General features: G+C 38.7%; 1 protein-coding gene across 4 annotated transcripts in view; it reads right to left on the reverse strand.

Annotated features, from left to right (window-relative positions):
* LOC135197937 (golgin subfamily A member 1-like) overlaps nucleotides 1-23,298 on the reverse strand; it is a 133,247-nt gene that overhangs the window by 36,221 nt on the left and 73,728 nt on the right. For all 4 annotated transcript variants that reach the window (XM_064225217.1, XM_064225216.1, XM_064225215.1 and 1 more), the window contains exons 6-10: nucleotides 19,322-19,518; nucleotides 18,383-18,512; nucleotides 17,856-17,987; nucleotides 12,975-13,196; nucleotides 10,644-11,192 (exon numbers count right to left, since the gene is read on the reverse strand). In XM_064225217.1, coding sequence (XP_064081287.1) covers nucleotides 10,644-11,192; nucleotides 12,975-13,196; nucleotides 17,856-17,987; nucleotides 18,383-18,512; nucleotides 19,322-19,518 — 1,230 coding nt within the window. The remainder of the gene's footprint in view (nucleotides 1-10,643; nucleotides 11,193-12,974; nucleotides 13,197-17,855; nucleotides 17,988-18,382; nucleotides 18,513-19,321; nucleotides 19,519-23,298) is intronic.

The following is a 23,298-nucleotide window of genomic DNA, read 5'->3' on the forward strand; positions in this document are numbered from 1 at the left end:
TGTAGGGTACACTACCCTATATGTAAAGATGGTACTGATTACCCTAGTGTAGGCTAGACTATATTCGAGATACAATTTTTTCGACATACAATGGATTTTTCGGAACCTAACCCCATTGTAAGTAGGAGAATACTGTAAACACAAGGACAGGGTGAGGGGAACCATAACAGTCAACCCCTGTCAGTGCACCTTACATGGTGCAGTTCTTTGCAACATCCTTTTTGCCTGTAGCTATACCCACTTCCATTCCTTTTAATGTACCTCTGTTAATATTCTCTCTCTTCCATCCTCTAATAAAATTTGTTTCATAGTACAAATGCAAGGTTTTCCTCCTGTTACACCTTTAAAACCATTTTATTCTCAATTGTGCTACCCACACTGAATGACATAAATCCCAGGTCCTGGCCTTTGGCCTAAATTTTATAATTCCATTTCATTAGTCACCACTAATACATAAACTCATAAGCACTTGCTTAACAGTTAAAATAAGGGCAAAACCTTAAAACTGATCATGAAAACAAATTAAAAATAAAAATAATTGAAAATACATAAGTCACTTCAGAAAATCACTTGGAATATAAAATGGAGACCCAATAGGTACCCCATTACTTTGGTGTGAGAAAGATGAAGAAATCTACCATGCAATAAAAAAATATTACTAATATAGGCGGCCAGCGGTTAACGGCGCAATCACTCAACGGCGAATCGGTTTTACGGCGGTCGTCAAAAATATTCATTAAAAAAATAAGGCATTTTAAAGGTATCTTTACGGCACAAATTTCAGTTAACAGCACCGCTAGCACCATTGTCTAACGAGTTCATACATATGTAGAAATGCCGTTCAGCCCATAAAGGTTATGCAAATTATATTAACAAATTTTATGGAGAGTTATTGCGTAGGTATTAGGGTAAAATATATGCCTCTGACGCTGTTCTATGCCGAAAATATTGAGTTTCATAAGTGCAAATTTAGCTATGGATGTGTCGATTCATAAATGTTCATGCTTTTGTTTAAAATGTGTATGAAAATGTATTACGTGAAAGGCATTTTTATTTCTGTACAGAAATATGATACAAAGGCAGCTTTTGAAACTGCCCTTCACGTTGTCAAATACGATGTTTTTTCATGTTCTTTCTTGTAAGCCGCCGCCTGCCGCTCTTCCGAAAATATCGAATTAAAAAAAGTGCAAATTAGCGATCGATGTGTCGATTTTATAAATGTTTATGCTTTTATGTTTAAAATGTGTATGAAAATGTATTACGAATAGGGTACATATTTTTATTTATGTGCAGAAATATGATAAAAAGGCAGCTTTTGAAACTCCCCTTCAAGTTATCCACTAAGATGTTTTTTTCAAGTTCGTTCTTGTATGCCGCCGTCTGCCGCTCTTCCGAAAATATCGAGTTAAAAAAAAATGAGTGCAAATTTAGCGATCGATGTGTCAATTTTTCAAATGTTTACGCTTTTATGTTTAAAATGTGTATGAAAATATATTACATAAAGGTATTTTCATTTTTGTACAGAAATAAGATACAAATTAAGGCAGCCTTTGTAACTACGCTCCACGTTGTCAGGGGATGGTTTTTCATGTTCGCTCTTGTCCGCAAGTTCCGAAAAATGCATTGTGTTATTTTATTAATTATGCATCTTTTCCATAAATCCTTTAAAAAGTTATACATTATTTCACTGTATCCAAGAATATTGTATGTATTCTCATATTATTGTATTTTAAAATACTACGGCAAACTTAAGCCCGTATTCCGCGGAGCGCCCAATGTTGTGGTTTGAAATCAGCTGATGAATACGAGTTTGTTTCACCATAACGCAATTCTGAGCGAATGCTCTTGCTTCTAGTTAGCATAAACGAATATCTATATACTTGACTTATATGAGACAAAGTTATTTTTCCTTATACAGCATGTTTTTAGGTGGAAATATTTATTGAATATGTCTCGTTGTGAATGTGAACTACTATTTTTTTCGTTAACAGATTACGTTGGCGGCATGTTTATTGCGTAAAAAATTACATGATTCCGTTCGCAATAATCCTTTATATCATCGTAATACGAACTTTACGTTATTTATCTTATATCGGCGTGAAACCAACAGTAAAATGTGTTCTTTCAAGCACAGTAGTTTTGATTAAAATTATTTTATTCCAATTTTATCTACAGTTGTGTGTGATGGCAGACGTTTACTGCAGTTTTATCCTTGTTGCGGATGTACGATAATAGTCATTAGGAGCTTGAACAGTTTTCTCAGCTTCTGTTATAACTAGGTTTAAATTTAACGGTATATTTCCCCGATTGATCTTTAATCTATATTGATCTCTGATCTATAGCGAATAAAGTTCTTACATTACGATATCTCAGTTCTATTCTATACATAACACCATTTATAACAAATACGGTAATGTTGCACTGTAGTACGATGATCGAAATACAAGCCAAACAGATGTTATCCAGTTTGGTTGTACTTAGAAAGTCGTTTCTTGTTCGGTTGTTCATGGCTGTACACGTTCACGCAACGAGTATAACGTTAAAAATGTTATTGTTATAATACAATTAAGTTTGTTCATACTTACCTGGCAGATATATATATAGCTGTATTCTCCGAAGTCCGACAGAATTTCAAAATTCGCGGCACACGCAGTGGGCGGCCAGGTGGTAGTACCCATTCCCGCCGCTGGGAGGCGGATATCAGGAACTATTCCCATTTTCTATTCATATTTTATCAGTGCCACTGTCTCCTGAGGGGAGGTGGGTGGGCACTTTAATTATATATATCTGCCAGGTAAGTATGAACAAACTTAATTGTATTATAACAATAACATTTTGTTCATGAAACTTACCTGACAGATATATATATAGCTGAATCCCACCTTCGGATGGTGGGAAGAGACAGAATAGGATTTTTGGGAAACTAAATTAAGTAGACGATATACATCTTGGTTCCTCACCTGTTAGCATAGCCGACTTCGTGATTACTGTCACCAAAGTCTGCTTCTGCGTTACTAGAGTTGCCAGCGAGGTAGAGACCTGTAATGCTGGTGCGCTCTAGATGATCTGTCAACGGGGGCGTGACCACAATGTGACTAGACCATATGACCATACTTCTGAGGGCAACGAAGCTAAAACCACCACCTGACCTAACCTATCCAAGTTAGTTCCATAACTTCTAGGCTAAAGAAAAGGAACGCGCCTCAAGCGACCAACCCTTCAAAGTTAAAAGCATACCTATCCCTTTTCTATAGGATAGGATTCGTGTTGCTTGCTGCCCCCAATAATATATCTACGGATATGTATGGTCCTAGCGACTTACAGATCTGAAATGTCGTCTTCACATCCCGTCGGGAGTGTGAAGCGAACACAGAGTTGCTTCGCTAAAGCGTGGCACTCAGGATGTTACTGAGTGTCATGCTCTGTTGAAATGCTTCCGAGGCCGCGCCCTCACCTCTTGAGCATTCATATTAAGAAAAAATCTCAAATCTTTATGCAAACATAATGAATGAGACTTCTTAAAAGAACTCCTTGACTATAATGCCAGGGTGTTCTTGGACATGAACCAGTCTGATCTTTTACGGAACACCGCAGATTGTCCGTTGACCTCGACTTTCTATAGTTTTATCAAGATAAAACTTGGGAGACCCGACAGGGCACAGGACTCTCTAATGCCCTTGCCCAATAATTTGTGCCATACCCTTGGTCTCCAAGCCTTCGGGTCAAGGGTTAGACAGGTTTTCGTTTTTATCAAGAACGGAAGGCTTAGAGGACAGACCGCATTATGTCCTTTAAGCTAAAACCTCTGATGATGGCTAAAACCTCACTAACCCTCTTTGCCGTGGCTAGAGCGGTTAGAATGTTAGCCTTTCTGGTCACGTGTATTAAGTTCGCAGAAAGGATAGGTTCGAAATGCTTTTGGCATCAGAAACTCAGACTACGTCTAAGTTCCATGCCAGAACCTGCGATCAAGAGAATTTCAAGATCTCCCCAGACCTCAAAGATCGTGAAGCTTTGTTGTTTGACAGAACCGAATCTCTGAGCCTAGAGGCCGTCAACAACATATTTGCATATTCTACAATAGTTAGGACTTCTAGCTTATCTCATACTTCATACGGAAAGATAGAACCATAAAGAAATTCACAGAGGTCGAGGTGGAGGAACAGTCATTTCCCTTCACTATCTCCAGAAACGGCCCCCTCCGATTGAACACTGAAAATAGGCAGCACTGCTTTGCCTTGGCCAAGAGACTGCCATTAATCTTGAAGATCTTATCGCTTCTCGATAGTCTGAACGCCTTCAGACTCAGAGAGGAGAGATATTAGATACTTCACTAAGTGACGATGTTAGATTACACGATTCTCTCGGGAAGGGTCTTTGGACAATTCTCTGAATTACCTGACCTCTGTGAATCCAACCTCTTAGAGGCCAACATGTGGAGACTAAAGCTAATCCTCTAGGATCATGAATAAGGGAAACAACTTAGGAAGCTCCTTCGTCTTCAATATTACGAAAAACTTAACGAAAGGACGCCCTCAGTCTCTCCTCAACTTTCGACATACTTCTAAGTGAGGATTACTCAGACGTCAGTAGTTGTTGCCTTCGATCGAGAAGACGCGCACGGACGTGCACTAGTTTAACGAACCTCTTGAGGATCGTTACGTTCCGTGCCCAAGCCCATAACCAACTCTCTCTTCTTGAGCTATGAGAGAGCTGAGAAATTATCCGAGATGATTTGGGCCACTCGATCCAAACTCACCCTTCGAGGAACTGGAGAGCCGACCAGTTTGGCTTCCAATTCTTTCAGACAATGTGCCAGAACATCTGTTCCTCTGTTCGGATGTCTGGCACCCTCTCGCTATCACCCGAGGTGATCCTCAAGCCGTTGAGAGAAAATTAGAATTATTACTAGATCTTTGATGTTATTCCAATTTCTTCGTGAGGAAAAAATGTAGAGGTCTGAATTGCTGTTTATTCAGGGAAAACAAGCTTCTCCAGCGAGGAAATGGTCCCCAGCAAACTCATCCATTCCCTCACTCAGCCTGCTTCCTTCCCTAAATAAGGCTGCGCTTTGCATAAGCAGGAGAGCATTATTATAGTGCTATGCCGCGGTAGATTCGTACAGAATTCTGTTACCGTGCGGTAAACCCGCACCGAACAAGTATAAGAGATATCTTGTTGAAATTATCTAAGTAAACGGAAGGCGTGTTCATTCAAGATTACTAGAAATTTCCTCAACCCGAGGCTAAAATCCATGATTGTAGGGCAGAGAGACGGCTTATTCAGCCATTCCCGCAAGGGAGAGAGACGTAACCAACCGCGCATGTCACCGAGCTAGCCGGTACTGCGTAGATCACAGTAACAGCAGCCTTGTTCATCGTCTCGCACTATCTGCCTGAGTTGCCAGCTACTCCTTTTACGAAGGGATAGGTATGAAATTATCGAGCAAAAGGAAACTCTCAAGCAGGCATATTTAAACGAAACAAAATTCGCTAAATACAGAAGCTGAGTTGGTGTTGTCGTAACAATACCTGAAGAGTTGTTCTTACTCCGAAAACTCTTGGAAGGTTGAAGGGAGTGACAATTAAATACATTAGAACAACAGTTCTTTCGGCTTCTATCCGCAGAGGTAAATACGATATGCGTATATGACTTGACCCATGCGTTAGCAAAATGACGCAAAGATAAACTACGTAAGTATTGTAGTAATTTGAACATCGAATTCTCTACTACATCTTTCCTCGACGAGGAAGAGAGAAAGAAAGGAAAACGACTGTCCACGTTCTAATGAATGAGACTTTTTAAAAGAACTCCTTGATTCTTTGCCAAGACTCTTGCCAAGAAAAGGGAGTAATATTCGAATAGAGATCATCAAGAGAGAACCGAGGATCGAAAAGGACCGTTCAATGTTCTTATGATATTGGACATAAGACTTCCTGGATCTAGTCTACAAGTCTTTTTCTTACTCCCCGGATGAGCCTCTGAAAATGAATGAGAGCTCTTCCGAAATTTGTTAATGAGTTTATCCGCTTAACGATAAAAACGTTAAAATCTATGTCAAAGAGAACTACCCCATTTATGAGGGGTCCCCCACTAAAATGACAAAACGTTTAGTATCTTGACAATGGGGAAAACGTCCTTACTTGACAAAACAATTGGCAGTTTGCTAATAGGGGAAAACCCTTTAACATGACCGAAAGTCACCCAGGAATCCGAGTATATAATCTTCCCGATTCTCAGAGAAATCGATGAAGAGGCAAGAGGGATCGAAGAAAAAATTCGGGTATGTCTCTCCGCTAACTCCGAATCCTTCTTTAAAAATTTCTGTAAAGGAATGTCCTGTGGAGAGTCTTGAAAAAACCTCCTCTTGACGAGCGTTTAGAAAGCGTCAAGCGTCCTAAGAAACGTCCTGAACAGCAAATAAGACGCTGTCTACAAGTCTTTTCTCTCGCAAAGCGTCCTGTCGAGCTTCCACCGAAGCGTCCTGGCGAATGTCCACAAAAGCGTCCTCATAAGCGCTGAAGCATGCAAGGCCCGCCAAGAGGCGTCCTGGCGAGCGACCTTGCCAACATCTCAATGTTATGACGAACCGCGTTTTGCGGATGACGTTGAATATTTTCAAGGGACGTCCTCATGCGAGTCTCCATGGAGAGCCGCACGCTGCTCCTGAAGTGTGTGAACACTAAAGGAAGACGTACGGCTTTCGTCTTCAAGACGGGCCTTAAAGACCTTCATACCTTCTTACAAAGATAGTGGCCGCCTGTGCGGCAACTTGCGTCTTAGTAATGCAAAAGAACATCTCCAGAAACACCCTCAGCACAGGAACGCCGAGCGTCCGAAAGACACCCTCGCAAGGTGCTTGCCGAGCGTACTGGAGAATGTCTCTACTTATAGGACGTCGAGCACCTCCAAAAGCTTCCTCACGTCTAAATTGCCCTTCTTATGCCGAACCAGAGACATAAGTTGTTTGACTGTGCAAAGCAAGACTTGCCGGACGTCAAAAACTTAATGCTTTTCTTTCGAAGTAAAGCGAACGTTACCATAAACATATACGGAGCGCCATGAGGAGAGGAGACGAATACTGAGTTGCTCCTCCAAAAAGGTGGAATCAAGAATGTCCTTGATTACCATATTCTTTAGGAATGCTAGCGAGGTTGAAACAGCTCTAACTTCATGAGCGTTCACTCGCAGGAGGCTCAAATCACTCTTCTGGCAAGATGAATGAGCCTCCTTAATAATGTATAAATGAGCGTTCACTCGCAGGAGGCTCAAATCACTCTTCTGGCAAGATGAATGAGCCTCCTTAATATGTCCCTTATGAAAAGAGCCAGTGCATTCTTTCTTCGAAAAGGGTAAATGTGGTCTCTTCCTGAGCACCACAAATTACCCGAAGGACCTCTTACTTCCTTCGTTTAAGTAAATAAAATTTGAGAGCCCTGACAGGGCACAGGACTCTTTCATCCTCTCGTGACGAGAGCTTCTTAAGGAGGCGCGAGTCCTTCCGAGAGCTCCAAACCCTGTGTGGGGAGGACGCCTCGGAGGACGAGAAGCAATCCTTCAAGATTCGTGCACGTGCTCGATCTTCGGCAGCCTGGGAAGCGACAACAGGACCTGCCGAAAGGAAGCCAGATCAGCATGAAAAACCCGTAACCCTCCTTCGGCTTTTGACATGCCCTCTCCCTGGTTTCCTGGGAGTCCGACAGAGGTCTAGGCCTAGAGGCGTTATGGGGCTGATCTGACGTTCCCTCCTGACGAGAGAGAGGACGTGAAGCGTCCTCTTCTCTAAAGCTTCTTAGAGGGCGCGAGTCCTTCCGAGAGCTCCAACCCTTGCGCGGGGAGGACGCCTCGGAGGACAAGAAGCAATCCTTCAAGATTCATGCACGTGCACGATCTTTAGCAGCCTGGGAATCGTCAACAGGTCCTGCCGAAGGGACGCCAGATCGGTGGGGAGCCCACGTAACCCTCTTGCGGCTTTCGACATGCCCTCTCCCTGAGTCCTGGGAGTCCGACAGAGGTCCAGGCCTAGAGGCATTATGGGGCCGATCTGACGCCCCCTCCACAACACAAGGGGCACTACACTTCACAACACTGATTGGAGAGCGAGCACTTTAGTCTAAGATTACTTGATGTAATCCTCTAGCAGACACTTCTTCTAGGCCCGTAAGCCATACCACAGGGTTAGGCAAAATAAAATCTACAGGAGGTTAGAAGGTTCATTATTTCTAACTTCTGTTTACTGTGGAGGAAAACTCCTGATTCTAACACGCTCTAAAATGCGTACATGAATCCTACTTCTTCCGTAATCAGTCACACATTACACTAATTACATTGAACTTATGCAAAGAAAACATGTAAACGTCATATATACTAAGCGAGTGTCTACCGAAAGTTCCGGTAGCCTCACCTTACCCCATGCAGACAACAAAGTCTGAAACTAGGCTAACTAGCTTCAGACATCAAATGCAATGAAAAAATTTACGATAGCGTATGCCTAGCCACAAATCCAAGTCAATAATCGAAAGAATAATTAGGATACTTAAGCGGCTAATGAAGTTTCAAAATCCTAGGCGGAGGTCTGTAAACAGTTGTTTACCGACCGGCGACAGAAAAAATATGAATAGAAAATGGGAATAGTTCCTGATATCCGCCTCCCAGCGGCGGGAATGGGTACTACCACCTGGCCGCCCACTGCGTGTGCCGCGAATTTTGAAATTCTGTCGGACTTCGGAGAATACAGCTATATATATATCTGTCAGGTAAGTTTCATGAACAAACCATACTTTCATCATTCTCTTTTGCTGTTATTGAACTTATGTAACTAGAAGATGGATAAAGTTAGGCCATTGTAATTTGATCTCTCATAAAATCGAACAATCGAAAGACTAATGATCGTAACCTGAACACTACAGCTACCTGTACTCTGTATAAACTTATTATATCTTTACATACTCTAGACACCCACATGTACTGTACAGTAAATTCTATAGTACTATACTGCATAAATATAATTTTACTTATTGCGCCGTTGTGGGATTACGGCGCCTTTGACTGGTCTAGAGTTTCGAAAGAAGGTGTGCGGTGGCCGTAGGCTTTAAAATCGCTCAGCGTCGAAAATCACTTGGCGTCGGTGGCCAGGAACGGAACCCCTGCCGCTAACCGAGGGCCGCCTGTACTGAAAATCTGTTATTGAAAGTGACTATCGACAAATCCCACTAACTGTGAAAATAGAATTACAATCCTATATTGAAAATCAAACAAGTCAACCCCAAAATTAAAAATAAAGTAATTACTAACAAGAAACAAACAACTCAATCACTAACAAACACTTTCATTATGAACAATAATCATAGGTTGAAATAACAAATGGATAAAACTAAATGGTAAAAAGCAAAAATGGACAAAATATAACCAACACTACTACTTGAAGATGCTGTAAGGTGGCTGGGCATGCTTACTTAGATCTCTGTCTTTCAAACCTTAACAATATGGTCAGAATGAGGGGCCATTTGCACAGAAGTAAGGCTATTTATGATTAATGAGTTTGTACAAACGAAGTATACGAAAAAGTCAAGTTTGGGTTTCTTAACAATATTTTAACTATTTTTTTTTTTTAAGCAAAAGCTACTGCCAATGAATGATGCTGGCACAAGAGAAAGAGAGAAGAAAAGCACCCATAGCTACATATATCCTACATTTGCTAAATCAAAGATTAAAATCTACAGCTTCACAGCCATACCATTCAACTACTGAGAAGCTTCATCTGCAGTTCCCTCTGAGCCCCTTTGCAAAGCACACCTACTCAAGACTTTGTATTTTACAAATTTGTTCTTTTTATTTTTCTTCCATCTGGTAGTCCAACTCCTAACTTTTTGTGTTCTACCATTCACCCCCTTCAAGAACAAATCCTTTGGATCAGTGTGATGGAAGCCTGACTAATTTTCTAGTTAATTTCCATATAAACATGTCTACTGCTGTCGTCTAACTATATGTCCAGACTGCCAGGATGTTGTACCTCTCAACCTTGTGAATTATACTTGGGCACTTTTTTTTCTAGTACTACATCTCTAATCTTTAACTAATCTATATATGTAGCTACTTGAGTAAATCTTTTTCAGTAGATAATTTTTCACAGTATTTTTCTCCCATATATTTTTCACATTTTGAGTCCTTTCTCAGCCAATTTTCTTTGAAAATTTCATCTCGGCAATTTCCACTTAGAATTAAGCTTCACTTCAATAACAATTTAGGTAACTCAGCAACCACTTCACAAATTTCAATATTTGCCTCACCATACGCTCATTCTATTCCAAAGTTTATGCCAAAATAGGATGAACCTTTCTTACACTACCAACTCCATGAATTACTTCTCCCAGTTTTAACCATTTTATATAGCATACACACCAGAAAGTCTACCAGAGTTCAATGCTTTCACTGAATATTGGCACAATAGCACTGATAATGCTACAGTGCTATAGTACACTAATCTAAAAGAAAAAAGTAAAGCTTGACTTTTTAGCCATATCTGCTCACCTCATGTTCAGAATTTATATGCTCACCAAAAGAATTTTACTGTGAAAGAAAACATTCTACCATGAAAGTGACAGGCAGTACTATATATTTATTAAATAGGAAACTGAACAAACCTGTTTCTTTTCACTGAGTTCATCCTCAAGGACTTTAATTGCTGCCCGCAATGTCTTAACTGTGTCAGACTCTTCAATTTTATGTTGCAAATCCTCTTCGTTACTTTTTAGCTGTAAGTTAAGTTGCTCACAATCACACACTAGCTGATTCACTCTTGCCTCCAGGTTGGAAATCTGATTTGATTTTTCCTGAGACTCCTCTTTAAGGTCTTTGACACAATTTTCAGAGCAAGCGAGTTTTTCATGATATTCATCTAAATTCAAGGATAATCTATTCTTCTCACTGCTTACAGTCTCTAATTTGGACTGAATTTCTTGCTTTACTTTCTCTAGCAGCTCAGCATTAGTTCTTTCTTTATGTACGGTGTCTTGGAGGGATCTATTCTCACTTTGAGCAGCTTGTAAATCATTTTTCACTTTCAAAATGTCTGATTTCGTAGCAGCTAGCTCACACTCTTGATTTTTACACTTCAACTCAAGGGACTCTAAAGTTTTCTCTTTATTTCTGAGCTTCTCTGAACCCGCCTGATACTTTTCCTCTTCCACTTTCTGAAAAATGAATAGAAATAAATTACACATAAGCAAATAACCCCCAGATAGCCTTCAAAGGGATCATGATTTACTAAACAAAATCTAATATCTTTACACAGAATAAAACCTTAAGGCCTGTCCTACCAGAGTTAAGTGTATTAAATCAGTGCCTTGTTATTTAATAACAGCAACTCAAATTTACCACTTATACTATGAGGCACACTGTATACAGGGCACTATAATCTCAAAACATTATCACCTTTATCCCACATTTAAAGTGCTACTTCAACTTTCTCTACCTATTTTAAATAACTATGGTAAACAGCCAGGATTCGTGGGGGATGGAGACCCCCCCTAAATAGATAAAATCCACAAATCCTTGACAGCCCCTCTAAAAATGCATAACAAATGGTAATACATATATTGAATACTTATTCTAGAGTTTAACCCCTAAATATGACAAATTCATGCTCCCAAAGCATTTTAATTTCATTTAAAAGTTAGCTTAATACCACAACGTAATTCGTATTTCATTACAGTACCGAGAAAGAGATGGGGGGTTGTCCCTATGTTAAATATCAAGAGAGTGAAATTATTTATGAATTATTTTGGAGAGAGTTTGTTCTTTCATATTATGACAGAGAAAGAGAGAAGAGAATAACTTTGGAAAGAGAGAGAGAGAGAGAGAGAGAGAGAGAGAGAGAGAGAGAGAGAGAGAGAGAGAGAGAGAGAGAGTTATTCTTACATTAGATATCTTATGACCCAAATATGTAAAAATCTTTTCTGAATTACATATAACTAAAAAAAAAAAATTCTGCAAGAAATTTAGCCAGTCAGCAATACCTAACAATGAATCTGGATTGCCTTCAACCTGAATGAAGGATCTAGTTACCAAAACTTTATGCTGAAACTTTATATGAAATTAGAAACACACTGCAGTGCCATGAATGCAAATAAGTTATCCAAAATTATGTCTCAAAACTTAACCAGGTGACTAAGAAGTCAAAGTCAGAATGTATCTGACCTAAGCTGTAATGACATTCAAAAATTTTAAGGCAATACCACAAATTCAAGAAAATTTATTGGGAAAATACACAAAATCTGTGGTCATACAGACAGGTAGGCATACAAACGAAAAGACAGACAAGTGGTTGCTACAGGACTACTATAACCTTTGCCTGGCTATAACTATAATCTTCCCTTATACACTGCCAGCTAGTGCTTGGCAGTTGGCAACCGTAGAGTGGCATTGGTTGAAATTAATGTCATCAATATTTTTCATTGTAGAAGAAAAGTAAGAGCATATTTGGAATCCTCATGAAAAGTTCTATCAGAATAATGTTCTTTCTCTCTAATAATGTTCTTTCTCTACAACTGTTAAAGAAGTTGGTATGGATGGATATCCAAATCAAAACTGCACCTGGCTAAAAACTATCCTCTAATATCATCGTTATTTTTCATCGCAGAAGAAAAGTAAGAGCATATTTGGAAATCTCAATAAAAGCTCTATCAGCATAATGCTTTCTTTTTTTTCTCTATGAATGATAATAAAGAAGTTAGCATAGCCAGAAATCGGATCAAAACAGCAACCGGGTAAAATAACCATCCCCTATAAAATCTACATATATATTCCGACTCTGGTTCAATTCGGTACAGCAGTTTCACCATCTATGGCGAACATATAGTACATACATACATACATACATAGGCCGACTATCAGCTTTATATAATTTTCATCAATATACAGTGGCTTTCAAATAAAATGTAAAATGAACACAAAAGCCATTTTAATCTACTCACTAATCTTTCTTGCAGTGCTGAAATCTCTTGATCTTTTTCTTTAGTGGTGTTGTTCAGTTGCCACTGCAAAGACTCTATATCTTCTTTCTGACGAGCAATTTCTGCGGATAGAATTTTTTCAACTTCTGCCTTTTCACCCTCAAGAGAAGACCATTTATCCTTCAAGGCACTAAGTTCGGTTTGGAGATTACTATTTTGTTCTTCTGCTGCTTTAAGATCTGCCTGGAAATAGTTTAAACTGTAATAAGTATTTACCTCAATACATGTTCAAATATCTTCAAAATATGGCAATACTAAAACAAACTACAGCTTATTGAAGAAAAGAATTCTGCTCCTGACATGCATGCTACATGGGTAATTCAGTATCATTTTCTCATTAATAGTACTATAGTTTAAATGTAATGTAAAAACAATCTACAATTTCATTTACAAAATATATTTCTTGCTCTAAAAAAGAATAACTGAATGACTTCAGTAAAAAAGATGCAAAATTTAAAATATTTTCTTTTTTCTCAATGTTTCTTTATTAATGCCTTGAAATCTGAAACCTTTCCCTTCTCTGAAGAAAGTCCTAATCTTTCCTATACCACAATTAATCTAAAGCCTCTGCTGTGTTATAGAAGTGTGCCAATCAGAGGGGTTTAAAGAAAATCTATTTCACATTGGAGGTTTGCATTTACAGACCTTAAAGGTTACCTTAAATTTTGTGTTTCTACTCACGATGAACATTGTTAAAGTTATTGATAACTTTATAAGATCTGTACCAATCTTGGATTATTGTTTACATAATCTGTATATTGTTAATCTTGAAGTCTAGTAAGATTTCACATTGTAGTGAGTTGAAAGTGAGACTCAAAGGTTATCTGAAATTTTATTTTGTTAATTTTGTCAATTGGTTCTTCCCCACAAGTGTAGAAGCTTGCCATTCAGGTGAGCTTCCTATTCAAGAGCTGGAACTTTGAAACTTGGACACTGAATATTTTGAGTCACTTAACTTTATATGTCATAAACCTGAGTCATTTAACTTGATATGTCATAAACCTGAGTCATTTAATTTAAAATGTTCTGGATGAAAGTTCTTGAGAAAGTAATGGTTGTTTAAATATTGTGCACCAGTGTTCCTTTTTGTTAATTATTGAACCTTATTGACTTTTGTTTCATTTGTTCAATAAAGAAGTATTTTATACAGAAGGATTTCACTTGTACAATAATACTCTCCTTGTATTAAAATAAGTTCTTTTTTAAATTTTTTTTGTCGAGAGAAATTAAATTACTTTTCCACTCTGGTTTCCATGGCTTAATACACAGTAACAGACCATATTTTACCAAAACTACCATTTAGGATCATACCGAAATTCATAGGGGACTCTTGGACCAGTTTAATCCTGAAATCTAACCCAATATATTGGGGCTCTTCAAGCTGGTGCCCAGAAAACTGAAAACTGTGACAAGTATGCTGTGACCAGACGAACCTGCAGGAACTAGGCAACAGTACTATACGGCATCTTGTTACTTCATCATAGGATGATATTAATACTATTAGCATTATAAAGGGACCACTGAGTCACATTAGAAAACCCTTTACGACTTCACCAAAAGGCTCTCTTTTATCAAAACTAAAATGGACTAAGTCAAAATCAAAATTAGAGAGTAAAGTGAGATGAGAATAAAAGATAGAATAAAAAGTGCGAAGCCAGAATTCTATCAAAATCAACTGGAGGTGAAAAACTGCTGCAAAGTACCTTAAGTACTTTTGGTTCTTCACAAAACATGCTGTAAGTAGAACCATCCAAAAGGGTTTTTATGATATGCCACCAGATGAGGTTACTCAACATGAATTACGATATTACTGATAAGTGCAGACAGCTGGGTGTTTGGCAATGTTCACAGTGAAAGAGAAAGCAAGACCCAATTTTCATATAACTGCACTTGTAAGATCACAATAGCGAGGTTAACTTAAGAATTAAAAGATACAGAGATAGATAAGCTGGATCCAAGCAATCTTGACCAAGAGGACAGGGTACTGTCAGCATGTCTTTATCTGGAAAAGCACATGGGGAGAATTCTGGTTTCTGACAAAGTCAGGGTAAAGGAACATAAGCATATGGTACAGTCAAACTTCGGTTTTCGTATGCCTCTCTTTTCGTACGTTTCGGTTCTCATAGACTTTTTTATACCAAATTTTGTCTCTGTTATCTTACATTTCCTCGGTTTTTGTACACTTAGAAACACTCCATCCAGGGCCCAGTGCGTGACTGGGCCCTGTATTGAGCACCCAAACGAAGCATCCCATCTTCTTTCGTGACCCATTCTGCTTTGTGTTTGTTCTTTTTGTGCTTTCTTATTCTAGTGCAACTGCTAAATAAGCCATCATGGGGCCAAAGAAAGTTCCAAGTGCTAGCCCTTCTGCAAAAATGGCAAGAAACACTACAGAACTGAAGAAAGAACTAGTAGCAAAGGGTTAGAGAAAGTTGCATGCTGATCTCAGTATGAAACTGCTTACTATAAGGCCAGCAGAGGCTGGTTTGAAAAATTCAGAAAACGAATGTGCCTACTTCAGGGATTAAGGACAAGCTTGCAAAGTGGAATGATGTCAAAAATTTTGTGGAGAATTATCAGCCCAACGAAGAAGTTGTAATCCAAGTTTCTAGCATGTTTAATGACAATGCTGTGTTTAACTTTGTGCAAATTATAAAGAAACACCAGAAACAAATGTCTGAACAGTTTTATTGTGTGACAGAGGTACAGTAACTCTCAAGCTGGTCCTAGTGCCAGTGAAAAACAAAGTGGGGAAGTAATCTCAGATAGTGCCGGTAAAAAACTAAGTGAAAAACAAAGTGGGGAAGTAATCTCAGATAGTGCCGGTAAAAAACTAAGCGAAGTAACCCCAGATAGGTCCTTGATACCTGAAGTCCTACTGGAGGGAGATTCCCTTCCAAAAAATAAACTCTCCTCCTCCTCTTTGTCTTCCATACTCTAAAACAAGTTTTCCATATAGCTAACAGTGATGTTAAATGCTCATGTATACATTTCATTAGTCATTTATATTTAGTTCTTAGTGTTTTCTCTACTATGTAAAACTGTATTTATTCTCTATAAAATGTATTTTTTTAAAATATTTTTGGGGGTCTGGAATGCATTAATTGTATTTACATTATTCTTTACAGGAATTATTGTTTCTGTTTTCTTATGTTTAGGATTTCCTGAGATGTTCTGGAGCGGATTATGTACGAAAACTGGGGTTCCACTGTATATACAACTTCCTCACCTACTTCACAGGAGCAATTGCCAGTAGAGTAACCAATTTCAGTTTTAAGATCCTTGATTGATGTTTGCTTCAAGGTTCTGAGAATGATCCCTGAGAGACTTTGTTCAGAACTACCTTTGACAGCTGTGCACAAAATGCCCAACTCTGTCTGATGATTTCTCTCTAGTTCATCTACAGGGTCTGGGATAGTTCCAGCAGCCAGATGAGAAAAAAAACCTCTTGTTGCAGGGATTGCCAAATTTCCTCCAGCCTAGCAGATCTAAATTTTAGTTACACTGATACATGTTATTTTGTTATATTAAACAAAAATTGAACTGGTCGTTGCATGAAAAGCTAAATAAACTCTAGAAGGACTTTGATTCAAGTGCCGAGGTCTTGTAATCACAAGAGAAAAGACTCCAAAGGATTATTTTGCTGACTGGATAAAAACAATTTTTCAGCAAAAATATTTCTTTACAAAAAGACAATGAGGCTATACAAGAAAAAAACCATAAGTACTCCAATGTCTGAACATATGTTAAGCTTGGAAATGCTGTTTCTTTGAGAGATCACCTTCATTAGTGGTAATGCAGATATGCAATGAAACTGATTGTCAACAACACTGTGACTAATGTAACTTTACTTCCATGATTGACATGACTGTCAAAAAGCTGTCTTCACTGCAAATATATGGGGAAATAAACACTTTGTTTCCAACAACTGCACAAGGATATCAGTCCTTTCATCTGCTGGATCATGAAAAAAACTTTACCTATGCTAGTGGTGCAGTATAAGTTGGACATTGTTGTCAATGCTGTGGGCTCCATCCACATCCATGAATGCATATGAAAATAGCTTCCTCAATCCATAAATCCACTAAGCACTATCAAAGTTGTGCCAACTCTTGGATTCAATATAATTAAATTACTAAATGATTTCATAGGCTAGCCAGTAGTATAACCTAGGCAAGATTCTTTTTCCACACTTTCGATGTATTTGCACCCCTTTCTTGGATGTGTTAGTAAAAATGATCAAGGGATTACTATGTATGATATTAATCTACATTTATGCATTGCAGAACTGTGTCAGCAGTTATGGATACTATAAATAGTTTCTTGCAATAATGACAAAAGTTAATACTTGAATAATTTGGCAATTCAATCATGAGTCAACTTCATGATCTGTAGGTCGCAAAATGAAATACAATTTATAATCAATATTCTAAAGAACACAGATATTGTAATGATAATATGACAAAATCTGTCAATCAAACTTGCACAATCATGTTTCATGGCATATGGATTAGCATCTGTTTTAGAGCAATAAAACTACTGTATATTCGTGTAACACATGATGTCATATATCATGCGACCCCCAAATTTTCACCCTTAAAGAATGATTTTATCATGTATCTCACGTATCATGCGAGTTAAAATTTACGAGACCAAATAACAACAGGTTAACCTCTTTTACCTTTATGATCATGATGATTATGCAGACAAGCAAAACTAACCAGGTATTACGAGAAAATTCCATGGTTAATTTCTTACAACAAATAAAAGCAAAGTACTTCATACTTTAAAGTTCCAATGCACTAGTCATTTTGAGTTAGAAAATATATATATTAGCCTTACCTGATCTTCTGCTGTTTTCAAATTGAGATTGTGAATTTGGTTCTCTAAAGAAGTGATTTTATCACTCCAAGATGATTTTATATTATTCAATTGCTGGCGACTTTCTTCCATCCGATGTTCCATCATTTCTCTCTGACGGGTAAAGCAGTTGAAAATGATTAAGATGATTTTTTTAAAGAGCAAAGAGGTACTGTATACCAAACTAAATGCCAGAGTAACTCTTACTGGCCATGAATGTGAACAAAAACCTAATACAGGCAGTCCCTGGTTATTGGCGGGAGCTCCGTTCCGACAGCTTGATGACAAGTGACAATCACCAATGAAAATCAGCCATTTTTGGCACCGATAACCAGTTAAGTGTGCCCCTGTTAGGCATGCATCAGTGCATTTTGGTGCTAGAGAGGCGGCGCTATAAACTGGGTAGCGCTATAAAACCAGATTGCCGATAACTGAGGACTGCCTGTGTTTACAGGTTATCAAATAAATCCTTGTATAAATGTATTATGCACTACAATAAATTTATATACCTCCTTCATTAGGGCCTGAACTTTATCTGTCTCTTGTAAGGTAGCTTGGGAATGTCTCTGCTCAAGTGTTGCTATTCGTTCCTGCAAGTGTCGAACCTCTTCCCCCTTGCTATCCTCTAAAGAAGTGTACCTGAAGATTGCAAACATAAAAAATGGGTTAAGAAATAATAAAATATACTTTCAACGGTGAAACATGTTAATATAGTCTCATTTGCTCCTTTCAATTGCACTGACTTGCACTTCCTTGGAAACAAAGTAAGTCATATTTCTAAGACCAGCCAAATTATTATTCAAGATTTTAGTTGCTAACTTGTGCTTACTAATCACTGCCTAAAACAATCAAGCTGAGTTCATCTTCAATATGTAGTGCAAAAGATCTGCAATATTTAAAGTAAAAGAAGATAATCTAGTGCTTTTATAAAACAAGAGTTAAATCTAAAGCTTTTAACATACAAAAGTTAAACATCATGACAATGTACCAAACAATCACAAGTTATAATAGAATTAAGACAAATTTACAGTCACATGCTTCATTCAATGCCACAGTTATTTACTAATTACAGTGAAACCCCATATTTGTGCACTACAGATTCGCAGACTCACTTATTTACGGATTTTTCTCTGGAACATATACCCCCATTATTCCAGAAAATTCGCCTATTTGCAGTACATCCACAAATTCCTTTATTAATTTTTTATCAACTTCATCCTAAAATGCACTTTTTGTGATAAAACTATTTAAAAAACCAAGTATAAACATGTTTAGTGGTTTTTTTCTGAGTTTTAACTAACAAAAAAGGCAGTTTCAAGCATTTTCATAGGGGTTTCAACTATTCGAGGATTCTAGCTATTCGCAGGGGGTTTGGTACATCCCCAGCGAATATGGGGGGAACACTGTACACCAAAATAAACTGAAAACTCAACTGTCATGTCTCAAACCTTGTGTTGAGAGTGCTGAGTTTGTGATTAAGACCAGCAGCTGTACTCTCCAATTCAGTCTTTTCTTCGCTCAAAATGCGCACTCGCTCTTCTAAGGAAGCTACAGAATTCAAACGAGCTTCTGCATTAGAAAGAGCTTCACTCTTCGTTTTTAATTCTATCTTGAGGGTTTCAAGCTCTCCGTTGGTATTCAGTAACTGTGAAAAGTATAAAATATAATGACAAAAACTGCAAACAACTTCATTAATACCATACATTAGTATCTTAACATAGCAGATACTTTGAAGGGGTCTGGCTTTCTGGTAAGTAGCAAAGACCCTACAGTATAATATACCTAGCACTTTAATATTTTCTAAATATCTTACATCAGGAATTGCTAAAAAGCTAATAAATGAAAATATATTGACACACAAAAGGAAAAAGAAAAGAAGTTTAGGATTTAAACGCGGAACTGTGAGAAAACTCTACTGTCACTCTAAAGAATAACAGCTAAGAGGCATTGGACAGTGACAGAAGAAAGGAAGTGGAATGGCGGTATAGTAAAAGGCTAAAAAGTGTTTAAACTATGGACTGAGGGGAACCTGCAAACACCGTTTAATAAGGGCCCACAATACCATGTGAGGTGCACTGATGGTACAACCCCTTTCCTTTTGCAACACAGAAGGACAAGGAGGAAAATGGAGTGAATACGGGGTGGGGAGACATTGTTATTATTTAGATATGATTTACATGACCACCATAGGTATACAGAAAAAGTTTTCATGTGGAATGACTTTGCTATTAAAATGAATGATGTCCTTACATATATGTAATTACCTAATAATGCAGGTAAAATATGTACACTAAGTATATATACAGTCTATACTAAGCAGTTTAAGGGCTAAGAACTGTGGGATTATAAAAGCGTATCACCAACAATTAGGTGATGAACACACTTGACAGATGTATAACTGTGAAACCAAAGGCTTTCAAGTCAAATTCACTTACTGATTTCCATTCTGAAAAAGTGCACTGGTACCATGTAAAAGAAAAAAATTACAATACAGTGGTCCCCATTTTTAAGTTTCATTTTGTTGTGGATTTTTGTGGAATACATCATTCATTTGTCCAAGGGGGAAATTTCACTAATTTGAGTTTTTTCTTTGGACCGTAACATATCTAAAATGATCACTAATTGCTTTTTTTCATAAAGCAACACTGTATTTACTAATTCCTGTATTTTTGTATTAAAATACACATATGTATGTATACTGAGAGAGAGAGAGAGAGAGAGAGAGAGAGAGAGAGAGAGAGAGAGAGAGAGAGAGAGAGAGAGGACAACCACGTTTGCATGATAGATTAATGATTTACTTAATAAGAGGTATGTACTAATTTTCAAATGATGATAATATAATGTAATTAAAACATTTATGCATTTCTATAGTAAACAAAGTGAAATTGTAAAGAAACAAATTTAATTCCCAATCTTCTCTGAAGGGGTGGGGGCAGGGGGGGGGGATGGTGACCCTGTCAAATACCTTGTGGTCAGATATATAAAACACAGCAATATTTTCCTTGGTAAAATGATATTGTTATAATACAATAAAGTTTCATACATACTTACCTGGCAAATATATACTTAGCTATAGACTCCGTCGTCCCCGACAGAAATTCGAATTTCGCGGCACACGCTACAGGTAGGTAGGTCAGGTGATCTACCGTCCCGCCGCTGGGTGGCAGGAATAGGAACCATTACCTTCTAGAACCAGATTTTCTCTCTTCCACCTGTCTCCTGCGGGGAGGCTGGGAGGGCCATCAATCATATATATCTGCCAGGTAAGTATGTATGAAACTTTATTGTATTATAACTATCATTTTCATACACTCAACTTACCTGTCAGATATAAACTTAGCTGATTGACACCCTTTGGTGGAGGGTAAGAGACAGCTAATTACTGATTAGACAGGTAAACAACTTACGTTGTAGGTATTTATATACCTTGGTTCCTCTCTGTCTAGACGAAGGGTTGACTTCCTAGCCATTGCATAGGAGTCTGCTTCGTCTCAAGAGCCTTAGCAAGATAGTGATCTGTGGCCAAGAGTTCTTGTGGGTCTGCCGATGGGGTCTTATCCACTTACTCGGCAGAGCCTTACTGGCATTTGTCAATGGGTGCTAATCCACTTATATGACAATATGCCTATGCCTATTGGCATAATTAAGGAGCACAACACCGATCCCGATCACCTGATCCTAACACGAGGGTTTGTGCTTAATTTGAAAAGAGTTATCCCCAAACTCCTTTCAAACAACGCAAAGAAAAAAACACTATGTTAAAATAAAAATTAACTGACTAGTTAAGGATCAGTGTCGGCTCCCTATCCCAGCAACGTATCCGTAGACACGTATAACCAAGAGAGAAGGATCTCTCGTAGGTCAACTTGACCTCCTTCGTGTAATGGGAAGTCAACACAGAGTTGCATCTCCCGTAAGTGACTGCTAATATGTCCTCATGACATATTGTTATGGAAAGAACAAGAATTCATAAAAGCTTGCACTTCATGTGCTTTTAATTCTCAGCTGTTTGAAGGAATCATCAAGTTACTCATGAAGTGCTTTAGCGATCACACTTGTTTCAAAGAAGACCAGGGCTTTCTTTGAAATGGATCTCTTCTGGATGAAGCCTAGAGCCTGGCTGGCGTCTGGCTGGCGCCTTGCGCCTGCCTGGGGCCTCGCGCTTGCCTGGCGCCTGACGCTTGGTTGGCGCCTAGCTCCTGGAAGGCGCTTTTCGCCCGACTCTTGGCTGGCGCCTCGCGCCTGGAAGTAGCTTCGCGCCTGGCTCCAGACTGGCACTATTTAGCGCCTGGCACCTGGCTAACTCCTCTCCACTTGCTGGAGCTTCGAGCTTGGTAGTCTCGAGGATGTCTGGCGATGTCCACATCGGACACTCTTATCTGTCCTATTTGTTCGCCTCTAGTGCATCTGCGCTAGGTTGGAGGCCCCCTCTTTCTCTTCATCAGACAATGACAGTGTTCCTTGAAACTGTCTGCCTCTGGCGTTTTTTTACGCCTGTTTTGGCATTTGGCGCCTGGTTGGCGCTACATTGTCCGAAAGTCCTGAACCTCCCCAATAGTTTATCAGGAGACTGGAGAAGGGTGGAAGAAATTCTTCCACTTTGAGCTTTTTGGCCTCTCTGGCAAGGGGAGGTGATTGTAGTCAGCTACATCCATTAGACGATAGGATATCTAACAGTAAGAGAGATAAGTGTCTTCCTCCGAGGAGGATCCTTCTTGAATCCTTCCGTTGCTAACGAGATCTCTTCCTATCTGTTGATGAAGTTCCTCGTTGCAGAATCTTCCCTATCCTTGTCCGAAGGAAGGGAAGGAGCTTGGAAGTCGAAGGAGACTCCGAGCTGAAATTGGGAGGACTTCTGATTTCTAGCTCTTTATTGTATCCCTCTGAATACCTACTGGGAAGCATTTCGAGCCCTCATCGCATCCCAAAGACTCTGTAGGCAAACGTTTAAACCTTTCCTTCTTCTGTAGATAAAAACGTAAGTACCCTGCCTGGACAACGAAACCTCTATCTGAAAGCGTTGAGTCAGGAATAGAGGGTTTTAGTTCTTTTACCAGACATACTATGCTGGCAAGAACCCATAGCCGAGTCTCCATAGAATCTGATGCGAGCTTCCAATGCACCAAAAAATTCACTTTGCCTTCTTGGACGTTTAGGGCCAAGAGAAACAAAGAATTCCCTCATAAAACTTCTCAAAGAAGTCTGATGAGGAGCAGTTCCATCTTGTCGGAACCCGGAATCTGTGGCCACAAAAGATCCCATTAGAAGTACATGATATCCTACTCTTGTTGTATTGAGGTATCATATAAGATCCCGAAGCTGTTAATCCTCTGCTATCCCCAATTCCCATTGTAGAGACAGAGCATAGCCTTTTACTGCGCTCTTTGATAGCAGATATATACAAAGGTGATTCTTCCCTCTAAAA

Source organism: Macrobrachium nipponense, chromosome 21 (genome assembly GCF_015104395.2).
Source record: "Macrobrachium nipponense isolate FS-2020 chromosome 21, ASM1510439v2, whole genome shotgun sequence".
Classification (NCBI taxonomy): domain Eukaryota; kingdom Metazoa; phylum Arthropoda; class Malacostraca; order Decapoda; family Palaemonidae; genus Macrobrachium; species Macrobrachium nipponense.